This window comes from Hyla sarda, chromosome 1 (assembly GCF_029499605.1).
Source record: "Hyla sarda isolate aHylSar1 chromosome 1, aHylSar1.hap1, whole genome shotgun sequence".
Classification (NCBI taxonomy): Eukaryota; Metazoa; Chordata; class Amphibia; order Anura; family Hylidae; genus Hyla; species Hyla sarda.
Genome location: NC_079189.1, coordinates 137,212,136 through 137,234,845, shown reverse-complemented (window position 1 = coordinate 137,234,845; position 22,710 = coordinate 137,212,136). Strand labels below are relative to the sequence as shown.

At 44.1% G+C, this 22,710-nt stretch overlaps 1 protein-coding gene across 1 annotated transcript in view; it reads right to left on the bottom strand.

Annotated features, from left to right (window-relative positions):
- Positions 1–22,710, bottom strand: part of PDGFC (platelet derived growth factor C) — a 345,852-nt gene that overhangs the window by 10,398 nt on the left and 312,744 nt on the right. Inside the window, exon 4 of the mRNA XM_056561993.1 lies at positions 12,591–12,798. Within this exon, the coding sequence (XP_056417968.1) occupies positions 12,591–12,798 (208 nt within the window). The remainder of the gene's footprint in view (positions 1–12,590; positions 12,799–22,710) is intronic.

The following is a 22,710-nucleotide window of genomic DNA, read 5'->3' as shown; positions in this document are numbered from 1 at the left end:
AAAGATTTGTGGGTAACACGTGACCCAAGGACCTCCAAAGGTCCTCCAACATACCATAGAGGTTATTAGCATATATAATTATATATATATAATATAATTATTAAATATATACATATTTATTATCACTAAAGATAGACTTGAGAAGAGGCGACTAGGGGCTGTCCCACCTGAGGAACCCTACCTGAACGCAGTTACTCTGACTTTGGGGACCTCTACACTAGGTACGGTATGCAAGAACCGGGACACCACATAGTGTTTTACCCTTTATTTTGTGTTGGTGTAGTGTTTTTAGGGTACATTAGCACTGGCGGGAGTTTAAGGTGAGTTTCCCACTAGGAGATTGAGCTGTGGCTCACAGTAAACCCCCACCCGTGTGAATGTACCTTTTTACATTCACATGGGGGGGGGGGGGGGGCAACAATCCAGCTGTTGCAAAACTTCAACTCCCGGTATGTATTGACATACCGTGCATGCTGGGAGTTGTAGCTTTGCAACAGCTGGAGGCGCACTGGCTGGAAAACCTTGAGTTAGGTTCTGTCACCTAACTCAGTATTTTCCAACCAGCGTCCCTTCAGCTGTTGTAAAACTACAACTCCCAGCATGCAGCATGTACTGATCACTGAAGGGCATGCTGGGAGTTGTACTTTTGCAATAGCTGGATACACAGCCTCCAGCTGTTGCAAAACTATAACTCCCAGCATGTACTGATTGCCGAAGGGCATGCTGGGAGTTGTAGTTATCCAAGAGCTGGAGGCACACAACTACAACTCCCATCCTGCCGAGACAGCCGTTTGCTGTTCGTGCATGCTGGGAGTTGTAGTTTTGCAAGATTTAGAGGGCCACGGTTTAGAGACCATCGCACAGTGATCTCCAAACTGTACCCCTCTAAATCTTGCAAACCTACAAATCCCAGCATGCCCAAACAGCAAACGGCTGTCTGGGCATGCTGGGAGTTGTAGTTTTGCAACACCCGGAAGGTTACAGTTTAAAGATCACTGTATAGTGATCTCCAAACTAGGCAACATCGCCGCATCAGGGAGCCGCACCTCATTGCCACCGCACCAGGAAGCTCCCGCCGCCAATCGTCGCCGCTGGTAAGGGACCCCCATCACCGCTGAAAGGACTGTTCCTCCCTCTGCCTGGACTACCGTGGTTGGGCAGAGAGGGGGAACTGAACTTTAACCCTCCCCGCCCCGATCTGCTATTGGTCAGTCACTTCTGACCAACCAATAGCAGGGATAGGAGGTGAGGCACCCCTACCACCTCAATCCAATCCCTTCAGGGGGATCGGGGCGGTCTTGGACAGCCCCGATCTTCCTTATTTTCTGGGTCACCAGAGACCCGTATGACCCGGAAATACCGCAGAACACCGCGGGATGCCTGCTGAATGAAATAGTTAAGCATGGAGAGGTAGTATTCACACCCAGGGTGCCTCTCCCACAAGCCCTAGGTGCAAGCATTTCCCAGATGCTGTGGGTGAGCTGTACAGTCTTTGAGGAAGTGTTTGGGGCTCTCCTGTTGCGTAAGACGAGATTGATCCACTTGCATAGCCTCTTTGGCAAGAGGCGCAGGAAACAGAAGAGGTGAACGTTGAAACACGGGTGCTAGGTGAGGAAATCTCCTTGTTCAGGCTGGTCCCTTCTCTAAGTGCAGTTCCTGCTGTCTCTCAGCAAAACGCACATCAATGCGTGTGGCCAAGTGGATAAGTTCAGTCAAAGAAGATGGTGGATCACGTGCTGCGAGGGCATCTTTAATCCTGCTTGATAGTCCTTTTTTGAATGTGGCAGACAAGGCCTCATCATTCCATGCAAGTTCAGAGGCAAGAGTGCGGAATTGAACCACGTAGTCAGCAACAGAAGAATTCCCTTGACAGAGGTTCAGCAAAGCCGTCTCAGCAGAAGAGGCACGTGCGGGTTCCTCAAAGACACTGCGAAATTCCACCAAGAAGGCTGACAAATAGGAGGATACCGGATCACCATGGTCCCAAAGGGATGTAGCCCAGGCCAGGGTTTTTCTGGACAGTAGACTAATGACAAAGGCCCCCTTTGCACGTTCTATCGGAAACAGTTCAGACATGAGCTCCAAGTGCATGGAGCAATGTGTAACGAAGCCTCTGCATGACTTGGAATCCCCATCATACTTGGAAGGTAAAGGCAGATGTAGCTGGTAGCCAGAAGACACTGCAGGAACTGGTGGTGGGAGTGGGCCAGGTTGCGGTACCTGCTGCTGTTGTAAGGCCAAAAGCTCTTGCATCATAGCTGAAAGTTAAGAAAGTTGCTGCGCCTGACGTACCACAACGGAGGGAAGATCTGCAACTTCAGGCAGGGGTACCTCAGCGGGATCCATGGCCGGATCTTACTGTAACACTCTTGTTTCTGAAGACAGTAACACCGGTGGATGTGTATCCGCTGGACCTTTGTGGCAGATGACTCGGACCGTACAAGGGAACGGAGTCTAAGGTGCCGCTGGTTTTCACCAGAGCCCACCACAAAGCGTGATGTACTTGCTGCGGCAGGCAGCACCCAGGTCGCTACCCCTGGCATGGCTCAACCACACAGGCGGCTGAGGAGATGCAAGGCGCAATAGGGATAAGGCAGCTCATAGTCAGGATAGCAGAAGGTCAGGGCAGGCACCACAGTAGCATTGTCAGGTACATAGCATTAGGTCAGTAGGCAGGCGGCAAAGGAGCAAGGTCAGGTCACAGAGCAAGGGTAAGATACACGGCAAGGCAATAACAGAAATGCTTTCTCTCAGGCTCAAGGCAACAAAGAACTGGCAGGGAAGTGAGGAGGGTGAAGGATTTATCAATGAGCCACAGGTGAATTACACTAATGAGCGCACTGGCCCTTTAAATCTTAAAGCTCTGGCATGCGAGTGCCCTACAGGACAGGGACACATGCACCGGAGCAGAGAGGCGGGGGCAGGAGAAGCACTAGGTGAGTGACTGACTGGGGATCTCATGCGGGTACGTTCCGTAATGCGAGTCCCAGCCCCGCCGGGAGCAGCAGGTAACGGGACCATGCGCTCACCGCCAGCGTGTGCGGCCAGTGCGTATAATGTAACACACATTTTGTAACATTATGAATAGTATGTATTTATTTTTTAACACTAACATACATATATTTTTACACAATTTTAACACTGTAAATACATTTTTTATGTTATTACTTTTATGGCTGCTATTCATTGCACCAGTATCTACTCACTAGCATTATATTCACACACACACACACACACACACTCTTTTTTCGCATATTCCTCACTTCATAATTTTTATATTTAGTTATTACACATATCTTCCCACTTATTTTCATCCCATGTATTTACCCCATTCTTATTTATTTAGTTTGGAAATGCTGTGTATATTCAATGTTATGTACTATCTATTATATGGTGCCGGCCCCTGGGGTTTAGCCTAACGCAGCGCAGTGCATACGCTCCGGCCCTTGTCTCACGTGACTCGGGGTATGCAGCGTCATGTGATCTGGTCACCTGATCGGGTCCAGGGCGCGATACCCCGAAGTCGGTGAGGCGGGGAGTGCAGCAGCGTGAGTGCCAGAACAACACTGCGTTCAGGTATTATCAAATACTCTTATGATATAGCAACAAGTTATTGGTTAGTGGGAGCATAAATACTGGATCCTGCTGGGAGGACACCACCATTCAACAAAAGTTTGCCAAAACGCCGCGTTGGGGTGGTGTCGCTCTGGTATCCTGTTCTCTACTACTGTAATGTATGGTTGAGAACTTACCTAATGCATTGTTTGCACTATGTCATTGTCAATTCTATTTGGTAATTGTAATGCCGCTACTCACCTGCTGCTATGAGGCTTGGTCTATGTATATGCACTGAGGCACTTTATGTGATATCTGGGTGATACCTTTGGTTTTTCTCTTCACCCCCTGGGGGGATATTTTACTATATATTATATTTCAATAAAGTACATGTTTGTTTGTTTTTTGCAAATATTCTTTTGAATTACACAGTTTTTTTCTGTGTATATAAGCAACTATGGCAGATTCTGCTTACATTTCCAAAACTCACCTTTCAGAAAAGACACATGGTTCCCCCAAGACATTCACACAGTCAGACTTTAACAGTATATAATTGACAGTGATGTATTGGCTGCAAATACGCAAAGTGATGTTTTGGAAGTGATATTTACTTACTGTTTGTTCAGGAAAACAGATAAAAGAATATTTTATACACCTTGAGGGATTTAGTGCATTGTCATGTACCAACCAACCTATAAAATATAGACTGTATTTCAAATATTAAAGGTAAATCAACTCGGAATACCTGAGGTCTAGGAATATTTTGTGCCCTTTTTAAATGGGTATTCCGGTTTTACACATCTTATCCCCTATCCAAAGGATAAGATGTATGATTGCAGGGGTCCTGCCGCTGGGGACCCCCATGATCTTGGTGAAGCCCCCGGCATTCTGTGCCTAGTACTGCCTCTGAGACAGGGACATGTCACAACCACGCCCCTTAGGGATGTCATGTCATGCCCCCCTCCATTCATGTCTATGGGAGGGGTTGGGACATTCGTCACACCCCCTCCCATAGACATGAATGGAGGGGACGTGATTTGACGTCACTAGGGGGCGTGGCTGTGACATCATGTCCCCATCTCGGAGGCAGTGCCCGTCACAGAATGCCGGGGGCTGCTCCGAGATTGCGGGGGTCCCCAGTGGCAGAACCACTGCGATCATACATCTTATCGCCTATCCTTTGGAAATGGGATAAGAAGTAAAAAGCCGGAATACCCCTTCAATTATTATTGTTTGATTATTGTTTCTATAGGAACCTTCCCAAGAGCTATTTTTATCTGCCTTACAATTCCCTTCAAACATTATAATAGGAATTTGTTACCAAGGCAAAGTCTTTAAAGTGTCACTGTCATTTGTAAAAACTTAAGACATTCAGATATGTCAAAAGTTTAGACTGCACCACTGAGATTGTAACAGTAACAAGTTACACCACAGCAAAGTGCAAGGCAGTATGTGCCTCCCTTCCCACTTGTCTCTCAAACCCGACTCTACTGCGGTGAATTCATTAGATATGGCAGCTAGCAAGGCAGAGTACACTCGCAATCAGAGTGTGTTTTAGGACTGACCACTAATCTATCATTTTGGTATTGGGGTGTCGGTAAATGATCTTGTCCTGTCCCTTGTGTTAAGTCCCCCCATCTCCACAGGGCTCTCCTGCAGGGCTTGCCCCTTGGTCACCTCATATAATTGTATTTACATGTCTATTATATATATGTATAGGTATAATAAATGTATAGGACCTTCCCAGGTCATGTGATCTCCTGTTGTAAATGTACAGAGGTTTAAGGACCTTCCTGGGTCATGTAATGTACCCAGAGTTCACTGGGTTCAGGACCTACAGGTTTGCTGGCCAATAAGCTTAGTCCAGCCCCCTATTATATAAAGGGCTGTAGTCTGTAAATTTGCTCTCTTAGTTCAAACAAGCACAATCAGCATATCTTCAATCTCAATTCATCTAGGCCAAAGCCTATAGAACTAGCATCCACTAAAACCGTGAGTTATAAATCTCAACCTATAAATCCCATGTGACTATTATCCTACTCAAATCTTATAATTAGTAGCACAGTGGCCTGCTTAAAGCTCATTACTACCAGTCCCAGCAAAGCCTGTGAGGAACCTGCATCCCGGTTGCCTCAGGAGAAATTGTTTAATTGTAAAGACTGTTGCATAAAAGTTCAAGTAAAAGTTTCCAGTTATCTCATAAATCTGCTGTGGACATTCCGTTTATTATCCCTGCCGTTTGTGGGCTGGTTGGCGGCAGGATCTTCAATACTAAGCAAACTTCACCCTGGCGTCACGACAATTAAGGGTTACCACCACCAGACCCTTCATTCACCATTGCAACACCCCAGACACCACAGTATCTTTTTATATATATGGCATTTACCATTCTGTTTCATTAACTTTATCATTTAGATTTCTGCACTCGGTGATACCAAAAATGTTCATATTTTCATTTGAAAAAAAAAATGGGGAAGGGGATAATTTGGCAGGCTGTAGTAGAAGATATTTCATTACGACAGGCCGTGATGCCTTCAGAATGCCCCGGTCTGCTATGACAACCCACTAAACACCAATGATGCAGGACGTCACTGTTAAAATGTTGCTGTGAATTTTGACAGCAGCATCTAAACAGTTAAAATAGCCAGCACCAGAGATCACTCTATGCTGGCTGTTAGAAGTATTAATGGATATGGAGTTAGCTCAAGTCCTGAACCGGCTCCACACACTGTTGATGGCTCCTGAATGGTTATATTTCTCAACAGGTCAATATCCAAAATACAGCGCTTAAATGGATTGTCCCATCTTGTTGGTTCAGCTCCCTGCATCACTCTGTTCTGCTTCACTTCCTGGTTTGGTTGAGGGGCAGAACATTCAAATTACCTAGTTTATTCACAGACAGCGTTAGAGCAATGCAGAGACCTTTCTTTGGTGTGTGCTCTATTGTGTGGCCACCTTCATTGTGTGACAAGCTTATAACAGACAGCTCCAGGGACAGTACACAAGTCCTGGAAGCATCCGTGGGTTGTGTGTCACACACAGAAGGTGGTCAGGAAGAAGAACCCACTACCGAGATCCCAACAGCCTGGCTGTGACATCAGCGGGGATCAGTATCTTAGGTAATGAGCTGTAAACAATAAAAACAGAGTATGGACCCAATATAAAAAGTAAGCAATTTTTAAAATGACAAAAATATTAAATATTTGTCAATTTCCTTCACTATTAGATCCACAATATGCTTACTATGGAGGTGCTCACAATATTAAAGGTGGTATAGGACAATTTTATTACTCTTATTAAGGCTTCAACTTGTGTTGATTAAGACAAATGTGGATCCTCTTATGTTAAAGAGTACCTGTCACCAAACTAAACTTTTAATATATTATTTCTTATGTATTTATAAGACACTTTGCTATTTACTTGCTGTTAAAATTCTCAACCTTTATATGTTTTGAAAGGGATTGAAAAAACAGCCACTAGATGGCTCTGTTCTGTTCCCTGCAGCAAGTCAAACAGTTAGTTTGGTCACCTCCCGGCTTGGAAGGAGACCAAACTCAGGAAGTGCGTGTGGGGCATGGCAAGGAACAGATCTCGCAGGCTTCAGTGATATCGTGCGTGTTGGGAAAAGCCCACTTTCTCCTGCTGGAAGCTCACACAATGTGAGCAAGGGGGAAGAAATGATACAGAGATTTTTAAGGGCAGGAGGGGTGTTAGAAGTAGTTAGGGAATATAATCGGAGTTAGTTTAGAAAATATGGTTTCATGATTAATTTTGATAAATATCCCCCTATAACTTCCCATATAACCCTGCCTGCATTCATTGTATGAAAAGACATTGAAGACCAAATTGTTTTAACTTCTTCTGTAGGAAATTCAAATTCCTCACTATAATGATATGTTTACATGTTAAAGAATTCCTTTGGAAACAGCAGGAATCTGTCCAATGCATTCAAATGGGATTTGTGACAACTCGTATGCAACTCGAAGCGTATTTGCTGCTGCAAGTTTGAAAACGGACGGGGTCTCCGCGCACTACCCGCAGCAGATTTTCGGCAGCGGAATCTCCACTGTTAAAAATCCACCGCAGATCCTATTGACTTCAACGGGGTCTGTGGCGGATTTTCCGCAGTGAATGTTTTGCTGCTGAAAACTTACTGTGGATAGCCCAGGGAGACCGCACACCTTTTCAAACTCGCAGCGAGAAATACGCCCATGTGAAAGTACCCTTAAGAGGATTGAACTAGATTTTTGCAGCAGAAAGTGTCTTCAATGGACCCTTAAAGGGGTACTCCACCCCTAGACATCTTATCCCCTATCCAAAGTCCCACCAAAATGACAGGGGTGCTGTAGGAGAGATTGCGGGGAGGGGCGGAACCCCCACAATCTCTCCTACAACACCCCTGTCATTTGGTGCGCAGAGCGAGCTGGCAATGCAGGGGCTGGAGGATCGTGACATCACGGCCCCGCCCCCTCGTGATGTCACGTCCCAACCTCTTAATGCAAGTCTATGGGAGGGGGCATGGCGGCTGTCATGCCTCTCCCATAGACTTGCATTGTAGGGGGGCGGAGCGTGATGTCATGAGGGGGCGGGGCCATGATGTCATGATCCTCTGACTCCTCAATTGCCAGTCATCAGGCACGGAACCAGATGATAGGGGTGCTGCAGGAGAGATCAGGAGGGGTAGGGTGGTTCCCTGTGGCAAGACCCCGTGATCAGACATCTTTGGATAGGGGATAATATGTCTAGGGGTGGAGTACCCCTTTAAGAGGAATTAACTAGATTTATGCAGCAGACATTGTCTTCAATGAACATACCAAGCATGTACTCACCCTCTGTGAGAGAGTTAGTGAGAGTCAACAGAATTCTACTTATACAGCAACAACACAAAAATTAACAAGCTGCAAGTTATGCGCATGACTACCAATGTTAATGTAAGCGTAGCCATCGCTGTGCAAGCTAAGTGTCACAATGTTCAGAATATAGGTTGAAATGCATGTCAGAAGCCGTAAGAACTTCTAACATGTCAAATACTACTATAATATGAAAGTGCTTTACATTATATAGAGATTGTATGTATTAATGAATGGGGCTTACAACTCCTAAATAATCAGTTAACCTTTTATTAACCCCTTCAGGACGGAGCCCATTTTGGCCTTGGTTTTTTGCACATCTGACCACTGTCACTTTAAACATTAATAACTCTGGAATTCTTTTAGTTATCATTCTGATTCCGAGATTGTTTTTTCGCGACATATTCTACTTTAACATAGTGGTAAATTTTTGTCGATACTTGCATCCTTTCTTTTTGAAAAATCCGTAAATTTGATGAAAAATTTGAAAATTTTGCATTTTTCTAACTTTGAAGCTCTCTGCTTGTAAGGAAAATTGATATTACGAATACATTTTTTTTTGGTTCACATATACAATATGTCTACTTTATGTTTGCATCATAAAATTGACGTGTTTTTACTTTTGGAAGACACCAGAGGGCTTCAACGGTCAGCAGCAATTTTCCGATTTTTCACAAAATTTTCAAACTCAGTATTTTTCAGGGACCAGTTAAGGTTTGAAGTGGATTTGAAGGGTCTTCATATTAGAAATACCCCATAAATGACCCCATTATAAAAACTACACCCCCAAAGTATTCAACATGACATTCAGTCAGCGTTTTAACCCTTTAGGTGTTTCACACGAATAGCAGCAAAGTGAAGGAGAAAATTCACAATCTTCATTTTTTACACTCACATGTTCTTGTAGACCCAATTTTTGAATTTTAACAAGGGGTAAAAGGACAAAATTTTTACTTGTATTTGTAGCCCAATTTCTCTCGAGTAAGGACATACCTCATATGTCTATGTAAAGTGTTCGGCGGGCGCAGTAGAGGGCTCAGAAGGGAAGGAGCGACAAGGGGATTTTGGAGAGTACGTTTTTCTGAAATGGTTTTTGGGGGGCATGTTACCTTTAGGAAGCCCTTATGGTGCCAGAACAGCAAAAAATACCCACATGGCATACCATTTTGGAAACTAGACCCCTCAGGGAATGTAACATGGGATAAAGTGAACCTTAATACCCCACAGGTGTTTCACGACTTTTGCAAATGTAAAAAAAAAAAAAAAAATGTACCTAAAATGCTTGTTTTCCCCAAAAAATTTTATTTTTAAAAAGGGTAATAGCAGAAAATACCCCTAAAAATTTGAAGCCCAATTTCTCCCGATTCAGAAAACACCCCATATGGGGGTGAAAAGTGCTCTGCTGGCGCACTACAGGTCTCGGAAGAGAAGGAGTCACATTTGGCTTTTTGAACACAAATTTTTCTCTGGGAGCATGCCGCATTTAGGAAGCCCCTATGGTGCCAGGACAGCAAAAAAAAAAACACATGGCATACCATTTTGGAAACTAGACCCCTCGGGGAACGTAACAAGGGGTTAAGTGAACCTTTATACCCCACAGGTGTTTCACGACTTTTGCATATGTAAAAAAAAAAATTTTTTTTACCTAAAATGCTTGTTTTCCCAAAAATTTTACATTTTTAAAAAGGGTAAAAGCAGAAAATACCCCCCAAAATTTGTAACACAATTTCTCCCGAGTACGGCGATACCCCATATGTGACCCTAAACTGTTGCCTTGAAATACGACAGGGCTCCAAAGTGAGAGCGCCATGCGCATTTGAGGCCTAAATTAGGGATTGCATAGGGGTGGACATAGGGGTATTCTACGCCAGTGATTCCCAAACAGGGTGCCTCCAGCTGTTGCAAAACTCCCAGCATGCCTGGACAGTCAACGGCTGTCCGACAATACTGGGAGTTGTTTTGCAACAGCTGGAGGCTCCGTTCTGGAAACAGTGGCGTATCAGACGTTTTTCATTTTTATTGAGGAGGGGAGGGGGGCAGTGTAGGGGTATGTGTATACGTAGTGTTTTTTACTTTTTATTTTATTTTTTGTGTTAGTGTAGTGTAGTGTTTTTAGGGTACAGTCGCACGGGCGGGGGTTCACAGTAGTTTCTCGCTGGCAATTTGAGCTGCAGCAGAAAGTTTGCGGCAGCTCAAATTTGCAGCCAGATACTTATTGTAATCCTCCGCCCATGTGAGTGTACCCTGTACGTTCACATTGGGGGGGACATCCAGCTGTTGCATAACTACAACTCCCAGCATGCCCGTTGGCTGCCGGTGACTGCTGAGAGTTGCAGTTTTGCAACAACTGTAGGCACACTGGTTATGTATCACTGAGTTTGTGACCTAACTCAGTGGTTCACAACCAGTGTGCCTCCAGCTGTTGCAAAACTACAACTCCCAGCATGTACGGTGCATGGTGTACGGTGACTGCTGAGAGTTGTAGTTTGCAACAGCTGGAGGCACACCGGTCGTGAAACACTGAGTTAGGTCAAAAAAACTCTGAGTTTCACAACCAGTGTGCCTTCAGCTGTTGCAAAACTACAACTCTCAGCAGTCACCGACAGCCAACGGGCATGCTGGTAGTTGTAGTTATGCAACCAGCAGATGCACCACTACAACTCCCAGCATGCACTTTAGCTGTTTGTGCAAGCTGGGAGTTGTAGTTATACAACAGCTGAAGGTACACTTTTCCATAGAAAGAATGTGCCTCCAGCTGTTGCAAAACCATAAGTCCCAGCATGCCCATAAGGGAATGCTGGGAGTTGTGGTGGTCTGCCTCCTGCTGTTGCATAACTACAGCTCCCAGCATGCCCTTTTTGCATGCTGGGAGCTGTTGCTAAGCAACAGCAGGAGGCTGTCAATCACCTCCAACGATCCAGATGCTGCAGGTCAGTCCCGCTGCCGCAGCTGCTCCTGGGGCCCCGATCCCAACAGGGGTGCACGCCCGGGGTGCACGTCCCGCACCCGCTCACGTCCTCCAGAAGAGGGGCGGAGCGGGTGCGGGAGTGACACCCGCAGCAGGCGCCCTGATTGGTCGGCCGGTAATCCCTCACCCCTGCAGGCTCTGGCTGTTCGGGGCCGTCAGAGACGGCCCCGAACAGCCAGTAATTCCGGGTCATCGGGTCACTGGAGACCCGATTGACCCGGAATCGCCGCAGATCGCTGGACTGAATTGTCCAGCGATCTGCGGCGATCGCCGACATGGACGGGCATAATGACCCCCCTGGGCGATATGCCGGGATGCCTGCTGAACGATTTCAGCAGGCATCCGGCTCCGGTCCCCAACCGGCTAGTGGTGGGGGCCGGAATTCCCACGGGCGTATGGATACGCCCTCGGTCCTTAAGGACTCGGGATGCAGGGCGTATCCATACGCCCTATGTCCTGAAGAGGTTAAAGGTACAGAATGAATAAAAAGGACATTTTGGATATAAAGAAGTGCGGATTATTTCCTTACATTGGTATTCATAAAAAGGTATTCAAAAGTTTGCATAAGGAAGACTAAAGTTTATGTTTCGAAGACAAGCTGATGTGGCCATAGGTTAAAGTTACAGAACTCTTGTAATTCTATACACAGACAGGAATAGAGAGCAATGAATAATAGTGGGTGCTCAGCAGACTTCCATAAACAGCACCTCTAATGTTTCTTCCACAAGGATAAAACAAATAAGCAGTCAATGGAGGTGACAGCTTATAAGTCAGTTGTTAAACACATAGAAATACAAAATTATACATTGACTTCTGGAGGATTCATTTAAAAGGGTACTCCGGCTCTAAGACATCTTATCCCCCATCTAATGATAGGGGATAAGATGTCTGATCGCGGGGGTCCTGCCGCTGGGTACCCCCGTAATCTCTCATGCAGCACCCACCTGTGTGAGCTGAACGCCAGCGCTGGAGGTTCCGAGTCTGAAGGCTCACAATACTCCAGCCCTGTAGTCATGAGGCTTCCGATTCGGAGCCTCCAGCGCTGGCATGCAGCTCACACAGGTGGGTGCTGCATGAGAGATTACGGGGGTCCCCAGCAGCGGGACCCTCGCAATCAGACATCTTATGCCCTATCCTTTGGATAGGGGATAAGATGTCTTAGGGCCAGAGTATCTCTTTAAAACACTTTGACATGCCATACAACATAATACACATACCTCTGGATTTTCTGCCGTGGATATAGGCTTTCCCAAGCAATTGCCATGATGGTCTGTACAATTCTTCTAAGTCCAATTGCCATCTATCTGGTTCAAGGTATTGCATTACCTCTTCCACAGTGCCAAATCGAGCAACAGTCTCGCTTAATAAATCTAATGGCAGTGCTGAAGGTGGGAGGACTGAGGGGACAACTGGTTCTGCTTGTTGCTGTGAATAAACAACAAAAAACAAATACTTAAGAATGATTTAAAGTTATATATATATATATATATATATATATATATATATATATATATATATATATATATATATATATATATATTGGGGAGATTCTCAAAAACTGCTGTAATTTCTGTTCCAGCAATATTATTCACACCTTTTTTTTTTTTCTCCTCACATTTTCAAAGGTCTCTTGTGCTGCTTTGAAAATATAAAACCATGTTTATTTTGAAATAACATTTTTCAATAACAATTATTGTTTAAATAACACCTTTTTCCCCCAAAAGACTAAGAAAAAAAAACCAAAAACAATAAAACTACAACCATTTCTGTGATTTCTACACACAAAGCTGGTGTGATATAACCTGGACTCTCACCCCTTTGAAAATTTCATGTAAAGCAGACTATATACGTGGACACGCCCACTTTTACAAAACTGACGTGAACAGTGTAAACCGCAGCACAAAGCTCTTTGAAAATGTGGTCGATACATTTGGTGTAAATTTTTTTTTTTTTTAGCTCAAAATTCTTTGAGAATCTCCCCCAATGTCTTTTTACAGTCTGCATTCATAGTTTCCATAAAATACATCAGCAATGAACTTCTTTACATTATTGTTGCCGCTATCAGTACTTGTGCTTCCCACTGTTGTTCCATTTATCCTTCATTCGCTGATGTTTCACTTCTTCCGTAGGGATTGCCTGCCCTGTAATTGGCTTAGTAGGCATGGAAAGTCAACGGAAGGAGATAGAACAGGACAGCAACAGAGACTAACTGGATTATTGGATGTTGTTTGGCTGATCGCTTCATTCTGACCTGCCAAAAAAATCATCTTTAGTCAGCCACACGTCTTCCCGTGTAATAGGGGATGAGCAGTGGTGGGTGAATGCTGGAAGCAGAGATCTGCACGAACAATCCTGCAGTTTTTATCAGTGCCACTTATGCATATATGTGACTTTTTGTCACTTTTTATTCCATGTCTTTTGGGATGTGAGAAGACAAAAAATATAGTAGCAGTCCTGCTAGGCTAAGGGTGAGTGAATAGCAGAAAATAGAGAAAAAGAAGATGCAAGAAAAATGTCCAGTATTAAGGGTGAGTAAATAGCAGAAAGTAGAGGAAAAAGATGCAAGAGAATAAATGCAAGAGAGAAAATGTCCAGTATTTAAAGAACATTTATTTAAATAGTTTGAACTGTAATGTAAGGTCTTTAGTAGGGCCCTTGCTTCAGATGGGTCACAAGATATAATAAAAGTGCAAAAATTAAATGGATATGATAAAAAATACATATAAAAGCATATAAATAGGTGACACTTGTAACAGAGTAATTTGGGACACGGAGTATTATAGTCTCTGTGCTATGGTTGGCGCGGTGTGCTGGTAAGAACTATGAGGGACATTTATCAATGTTTGCTTATGTATTCTTTTTTTTAGTAATTTTTTCCTTACTTTTTTTTTTTGCTTATGTGCAACGTATTTATCATCTGCTTTCAGCCTGTTGATAATTTTCTTTCACGTAAGCAATTTTCCCTTTTTTACTTTGGTAGTAGCTTTTTCTGCTCCATGTTTGAGCTGGAGTAAATTTAGTAAATTTTTAACGCTGTTGCGACTTTTTTTTGCGCAGTTGCGACTGTCGCAGTTAATATATACCTGACTACCCGTAGTCCATTTTAAAATTATAACTACATAGTAAATTTTAGGAAAACTTGCTTTTCTCGCTTTCCAGTCAAAATGTCGCACGAAAAATCGTGTAGTCGCAGTTGCGACAATTTTGCGTCAATTATAGTAAAGAAAACCTGACTAAACCCATTGATAAATGTCCATATATGTTGATACTTCCCCGCGATGAATGGTAGGCAATATTGTCAATGTTCTAGCATTGCATTTTCCTTGTATGGACGGCGCCATGCCTGCGTAGTGGATTAAATGCAGAGCTGTAATGAGGGCAATAAATAGGGGGCTTCCAGCGCTGCCGAGTGCTGCTACTAATCTTATCACAGCTCTGCATTTAATCCACTAAACAGGCACGGCGTTGGACTGCGGGTGGTCCTATCAATCTCACAAAGCCCCCCGCTTACGCCTGTGATCAATATTGATCACAGCATCTAAAGGGTTAATGGTGGACATCAGCATGATCACTGATATCCACCATTAGTGCAGGGTCCTTGGCTGCTGATTACAGTAGCCATCTTGTCCTGACCACAGTATGGGGAAATGCAGTCACTGCGTATTAAGTACCAGGGCACAGTATTGTACAAGTAACTACCCTAACTTCTATGCGTCTGTCCAGTAGTAACCAGATTTTGGTCCTCTATTTTATACATATTAAAAATTGCCTGACCGTTGAATGAATCTAGATAAAATATGGGACCAGACAGTTTTCTAAACTAAAAAAAATGAAAAAAAAAAAAAACTTCAGTTTCTTTAAATTTTACTCCACAGTCTAAGGACCTAAAACATCTACTTCTCCAAATAAGTTTGAATTTCAATAAGGACGTCTAATAAAATCTAATTGCTAATGATAAAAACCTAAGTTACATGAATACACTTAAAAAATTTAATTTTGCATTTCACTTCTGCTAAACATCCAAGAGAAATATTACAAACATAAATCTAATAGAAAACAACCATTAAAGGAATGCCTTTTTTTCATTGATTGAACATTTTGTGCTACTGAATATTTCTTTAACGTTTGGCAGGACTAAAATGTGTGAGGCAAATGCAAGCTGAAGTGTCCAAGAAGAATAAAGTGTATTGGCAGTTTCTTCTTAGAGCTATGCAAGGGCATTTTATAGAATGTGCTATAAAGTTAATGGCAACTACTATAGGATCCTTGTATGTTAAAGAGTAGGGGGATTGTGGATCCATGTCATTATCATATTCACTTTTCCTCCACTCTCTAAACTAATCTTGTGGTGTCCAAGTACCAGAGTGGGTCCTGTTAGGTAAACATTGTGTCAGGTGCCTACGCTAGGCCCTGCTTCTCAGGTGATGCCTTAATGTTCATTATGGTCTTTGTCTGTTGATTTACAATGTTTTGCACTGTGTCTTAAAGAAATTTAAAGTATATCTGTTAGGAGGTATGATGCAGAGCAGGGATGAGCAAATCGAATCTGACAAATCCAAATTCGTTACGAATTTAAGGAAATATTTGATTCGTAACTAATGCGAATATTGCCACAATTTGATTGCGCAAATTGCTTCATTAAACTCCATTTAGTGCGGTCCAGGCTCCAGGGGCCGGGCATCTAAAATGGCAGATCCACATGTGAGGACATGGGGCAAAGAATCCTGGGAAGGAGGGAAAAAGGGTCGGCGGGATGACCCTGAATAACATGCAGCATGCAGCCTAACTGCAGCAGTCACTCCTGTGATGTCACAGCCCTATATATTTGGCAGCTATCATGCGGCCAGTCACATGAGTGTTCTATTACAGAGAGAGAGAGAGGGACGGACAGCAGTGTGTATTGCACAGAAAGCATTTTTACCACAGCGATTCACCTTCCAGTCACATCAGCGTTCTTTTGCAGAGAGGGACAGAGAGCAGTGTGTTGCACATAAAAGCTTTTTTTACAGCAGAGATTCACCTCAAGCCCAAATCCAGCCTATAAGCACTGATAGGGAAAGGAGTGAGATTGAGAGAGAGAGTGCAATTTTGGGTGTAGTACGCAGCGACTGTGTGCTGCAGCATTGGTGTGCTCCTCCTACTTCAATTCATTCATACAGCCAGCAATCCATCCGCGAAGCCATGTCCAAGAGACAACAGTATGCTCCCACTCATCCAACGGTGCAGAAGCTGAATGTGCTGTTGTCCAAGTTGCTTGTTCTGCAGTCCCTACCTTTTCAAGTGGTGGATTCTGCACCTTTCAGAGAACTGATGGCTTGTGCCGAGCTGATGTGGAGAGTCCCAAGCCATTATTTATTTGCGAAGAATGTAGTACCAGCCCTCCACAATTTTGTTGAACATAAGGTGGGCCAGTCCTTTAGCCTGTCGGTGTGTACCAAAGTGCACGGCAGCGCCAACATCTGGAGCTGTAACTACGGCCAGGGACAATACATGTACTTTATTGGCCACCAGGTAAATGTGGTTCCTGCACAGCCACAACAGCAACTTGAACAGGTCACGCCACTTCTGCCTCCACGCTCTCAGGCCGTTGGTCCTGTGACAGTGTGCGACTCCGCCTCCTCATCCTCCACCGTGTCCTCAGCCTCCACTGCACAGACAAGTCTCAGTGCCCCTCCAGCATACCATGTGTGTAGGGCACGGCAGTGTCACGCTGTTCTTCACATGGTTTGCCTCCACAGGGGAGGAACTGCTAAAAGTCATACATCAAGAAATCAAATCATGGCTTACTCCACAAAACTGAAGATGGGAACCATGGTGACCGACAACAGGAAGAACATGTTGTCTGCGCTGCGACTGGGAAGGCTGAACCAATGCGCCCTACATGGCACATATGTTCAATCTGATTGTCAAGTGGTTCCTGAAGTATTCCCCCCCATCTGCAAGACATCCTAACAATGGGAAGGAAACTTTGCATGCACTGCAGCCACTCGTACACCGCAAAGCACACCCTCCTTTAGCGGTAGCGGCAGAACGGTATCCCCCAATATAGTCTGATTTGTGGCGTTTCCACACATATCCTCCATATGTTGGACCAACTATAAGAACAGAGAAAAGCCATCACTGATTTCTTGATGATTCAAGCTGATAGGGGGACTCCCCTGTGTAACTTCAATGTCAACCAGTGGCAGCTCATACGTGACACCTGTCGTTTGCTCAGGCCCTTTGAGGAATCAACATTATTAGTCAGCCGCCAGGATTACAGGGTTGACGACCAATGTCATTCCACTGCTTCATTTCTTACAACACGTGTTGGAAATGATGGCTGGTCAGGGTACTGGAGACATGGCGCCTACATCTCACAACCACATGAGCCCTGTGGGGGCTGAACTGGAGGAGGAGGGGGAGGGGCACAGTGGAACACAGTTTAGATTTTGCAAGATGGGCGGTTTTTCTAGTCATCTGACAAGAGAGGAGGAGCAGGAGCAGCTAGAGGGTTATGAGGAAGGCGAGACAGAGGACACAGACACATCGTGGCAGTATGCAGTGGAGATGGAGGCAGAGAGTCCCTCTGAGTCTCTTGCACAAATGGCACGATGCATGCTCACTTGCTCATCAGCAGCAGGTAGACCTAGACCAGGACCTGAACCAGCAGGTACTGGCATACCTTGACATGACCATGCCAACACACCTTGAAGATCCGCTGGACTTCTGGGCAGCCAAACTTGATTTGGGGCCGCAATTACTGTAGCAGAGTTTGCCCTGGAAAAGCTGTCCTGCCCGGCCAGTAGTATGCCATCAGAGTGGGTGTTTAGTGCTGCGGGGGCCATAGTAACCCCAAGAAGAACTTGTCTGTCCACAAAAAATGTGGAGAGACTGAGCTTTGTGAAGATGAATCAGGCATGGATCAGCCTGGATTTCCACCCACCAATGCCTAGCAGATTGACCATGGTGCCACACCAACACTTCACAAATTTGCATAGTGCAAAACATATTTATGGTGCTGCTCTCCAGTTACAGACATTCCTCAGCAAAAAAATTAGGAACTCAAGCAAAAGGAAAGGTGTGCAAAAAACACAATGTGCCACCTACACCACCAAGTATTGATGTGATGCAAAGACCTCTAAAAGGTGGAAGGGAACAACGTATGGTCCATTGTAACCGGTGAGGGCTAAAAACTTTCCCTGTAAGGCCCTACTCTCGCATTATTAATTCCCTACTTTGCAAGTGTTACTCGCCCTAAAAAGGGCGGCCCCACACAGGAACCTCTCCCTATTTCCACCTGCAAACACTGCCATTTCACAGAGTTTTTAGGTGGAAATAGGGAGAGTTTCCTGTGTGGGGACACCCTTTTTAGGCCGAGTAACACTTACCAAGAAGGGAATTAATGGGGCGAGAGTAGGGCCTTCCAGGGGAATTTTTTACCCCCACCTGCTACAATGGAAAATACGTTGTTCCCTTCCACCATTTCGAGGAAAGTGTTACTTGTCTTAAAAAGGGCGGCTCCACACAGGAACCTCTCCCTATTTCCACCTAAAATCCCTGGGAAATGGCAGTGTTTGCAGGTGGAAATAGGGAGAAGTTCCTGTGAGGAGGGAAGTTTTTACCCCCCCCCCCCCCCCCGGTTACAATGAACCATACGTTGTACCCTTCCACCCTTTAGAGGTCTCTGCATCACATCAATACTTGGTGGTGTAGGTGGTACATGGTGTTTTTTGCACACCTTTCCTTTTGTTTGATTTAAAAAAAAAATTGGGGTACATATATTTTATCCTAATAATATTATTAATGGGGTACTCCGGGCCTAAGACATCTTATTCCCTATCCAAAGGATAGGGGATAAGATACCTGATCGCGGGGGTCCCGCCACTGGGGACCCCCGCAATCTTTCATGCAGCACCCCGCTCGTACATCGCTCCGGGTCTGATGAATCCTGATCATGTCATTGTGCCCCTCTGCAACAGTGAATCTAATAGCAATGCCGCTAATTTGCATGTCATACGGAATAACAGAATTATTTCATTAACCCAGCACACACCCTATGCGTGTTACAGCAAAGCAAAGTGTTCTACACCCATATTGAGGCTCTCTGTAAGCCAGAAATTTGCAGGCCGTTTTTTAATACAGATTCGCTGGAAATAAATTCGGACCGAATCAAATGTTTCTAAAAATTTGCTAATCTCTAATGCAGAGTACCATATGACCCTGATTATATATAGTGAAGGGGGTGAGGAGTTATTCAATCTAACTCCGTGTTAGAAGTTTGGAGAGTCTTAGTGCAGAGCTCAGTGTCAGCTGCTGTGTGGAGAAGAGTTAGTAGGAGTGTAAGGTTATTCAAGGGAACCCTAAAGAAAATCTTCAAGCAAGCGACCACGCCATTCTGCAAGTGTTCCACTTCCAGGAGGAGTCAGAAATTCCTTGCTGTGAGCACAAGAGCCGGAGAGTCGATGGGCCACACAGTGACAATTCATACCCTGGCGGTGTAGCATTAACCCTGATCAGCGTGGGAGGCCTCAGAATTAAGTCTAAAGTCTTAAGCCTGCAACAAGTAAAGCCAAGTGGGTGTAAAATACTTCAAGTCATAGCAAGTCTACAGGGCTCCCAAGGGTCATTCTGCATCTCGGCTACTATAATATGCGCTGTGAGGATTGCAACATCTACTCCTGCCTCAGTAAAGACAGTCATCCGTAACCTGGCATCGGTGTATTTATTATCCCACGCCTGTCCCAGGAGAAGCAGTTGGATCCTCAGACCGTATAGGTTAACGGTGCCCTGGCTTCACGTAGTGATACATCTAACCACCATGAGTAATGCACAAGATCTATGCACCCTGCACCACAGAAAGAAGCACTACTGGGCTACCACATATTCTCATATATAAAACAAATGACATTTCCAGAAACCAGCTCAATAAATGTGAAACAAAAAAATGCTAAGCAGTTTAGTATGCATCATATATAGCAGTGTTCTCAAACTGTAACCCTCCAGATGTTGCAAAACTTCAACTCCCAGCATGCCCAGTCACTCATTGCTGGGAGTTGACGCATTGCAACATCTGGAGGGCTACAGTTTTAGACCACTGATATAAAGGATGTAGTGTTTATCCCACTGCATTGGTGTCTAAACCAGAAATGTAGCATTAACAATGGAATTTACCAGAAAATATATTACACTAAACAGATTAAGGGAAACCCATTATTTTTCATTACTAACATAAGATATATAGCACATATTTAGAGCTCCCAGGCTTTTTCCGATTTCAGTACATATTTCATCAACCATATCCAGACAAATGGAAACAGGTCGCTATTACCTTTTGGAGCCTGGAAAATAAAGATACAGTATTAATGATGTTGTTTTTTATACCACCTAATGGATCATTCTTTTATTTTCTTTTTTTTCTTTTCTTTTGTACTCAAATACACTGATGCTGACTTTTCAATCGTAAAGCGTATATCTTGGGCAGCAGAATATATGCAAGTCTGAGAAGTCCACAGAAGTCCTGTGCAAGTTTATGGCACTTTCACGAAATCTGTAAATTAAACGCCTGTAGTCTTGCTCAAGTTTCGGGCTTAAGCAGTGGTGCGAACATTTAAGCATATATCCTGCCACCCAAGCCATTACTCGATGCATACTTTTTGACTGATAAGTCAGCATCAGTGTATTGGAGTGAGAAAAAAAACGAACGATCTATTGAGAGGTACTTCTTAATGACACTTGATATTAGGTCCTAATACTAATGTGTGGACATTAGTATTTTATCTATCTATCTATATATATATATATATATATATATATATATATATATATATATATATATATATAAATTTCAATGGGGGAGATTTATCATTGCTTTTAGAGCATTTTTTTGTCTATGTTTTGGCACAGTTCAAGCGCAAGCAGCATATTTAGTGACTTTTAGGCGTCTTTTGACATAGACAGTTTCACTCTTTTTGCCTACCCATAGAACTTTTTCTTGTTGACCAGGCAGTGGTCATGTATTTATCATTTCGCTATTTTGTGCGCAAAGGTACTTTTTTAGGCGCAAAGCTACACCACCTACCAGTAGGCGTGAGAATCACTTCTACTTTCCACAATGCAACCTTTAACCTCTTGTGGACGACAGCGTCCCACTCACCTTCTATGACATGCGCTCAGGAGTTGAGCGCTGGTCATAGCTGGGTGATCCTGGCAGCTATCTGCCAACCAGGACCCATCTCTAATGCCAGACATCACCGATCATGATGATGCCCGGCTTTAACCCCTTAGACACCACAATCAAATTGATTGTAGTATCTAAAATGCAAGTAAAGATGTCCCAGCAGCTCTGTGAAAGTAAGTAAAAACACCTAACCTGCCAAATTCAGGACCCGGGAAAGTGTTTACTTCCCTCCCTCACAAGCGTCTAGAAAAAGTGTATGTGGTAGAGCTTTTCCCACCACAGCAGAGCTGCGCAAAATTCATCATCCTGATGCACCTTCTTGATAAATAAGATGCACGCTAGTCAAACCCACCACCCACATAAACATGGGAAAATAGCTCTACCGTAGACATTCTTTGATAAATCTGGGCCAATGTGTGTGTGTATGTATGTTCCAAAATCACGTCCAAACGGCTAAAGATATTAACATGAAACTTGGCACATATGTTACTTTTATGTCAAAGACAAACATAGGATAGGTGATCTAACCTTTACTCACTCCTATTTGCCAGGATCAGGGTTTTTGTTTAAAGTCCCATGCAAATCAATGGGAAATGTATGTTCTCATATAACTTCCCTACGGCTTGAGATATTTCAATACTTAGTACACATATTACAGGTCAGGATATGAGGACGGGATGGGAGGTTGGGATAGGAGGTCGAGATAGATAGGAGGTCGAGATAGGAGGACGGGATGGTCGGGATAGGAGGACAGGATAGGAGGATGGGATAGGATGTCGAGATAGGAGGTCTAGATAGGAGGACAGGATAGGAGGATGGGACAGGAGGTCGAGATAGGAGGACGGGATAGGAGGACGGGATAGGAGGTCATTATAGGAGGATGGGATAGGAGGTCAGGATAGGAGGATGGGGTATGAGGACTGGATATGGGGTTGGGACATGACAACAATATATGAGGACAGGATATGAAGTCAAAAGCTTCCTCTGTTGATTTTTCTCCACAACAAGGATTAGGAAGGAAAAACCGGGTGACGCCGGGTACTCAGCTAGTATATATGTATAAAACTCAATGTGTGCGTGTATGTGTGTATGTGTGTGTGTGTTCCTGCATCACGTCCAAATGTCTAAAGATATTAACATTAAACTTGGCACACAAGTTACTTATATGTCAACAACAA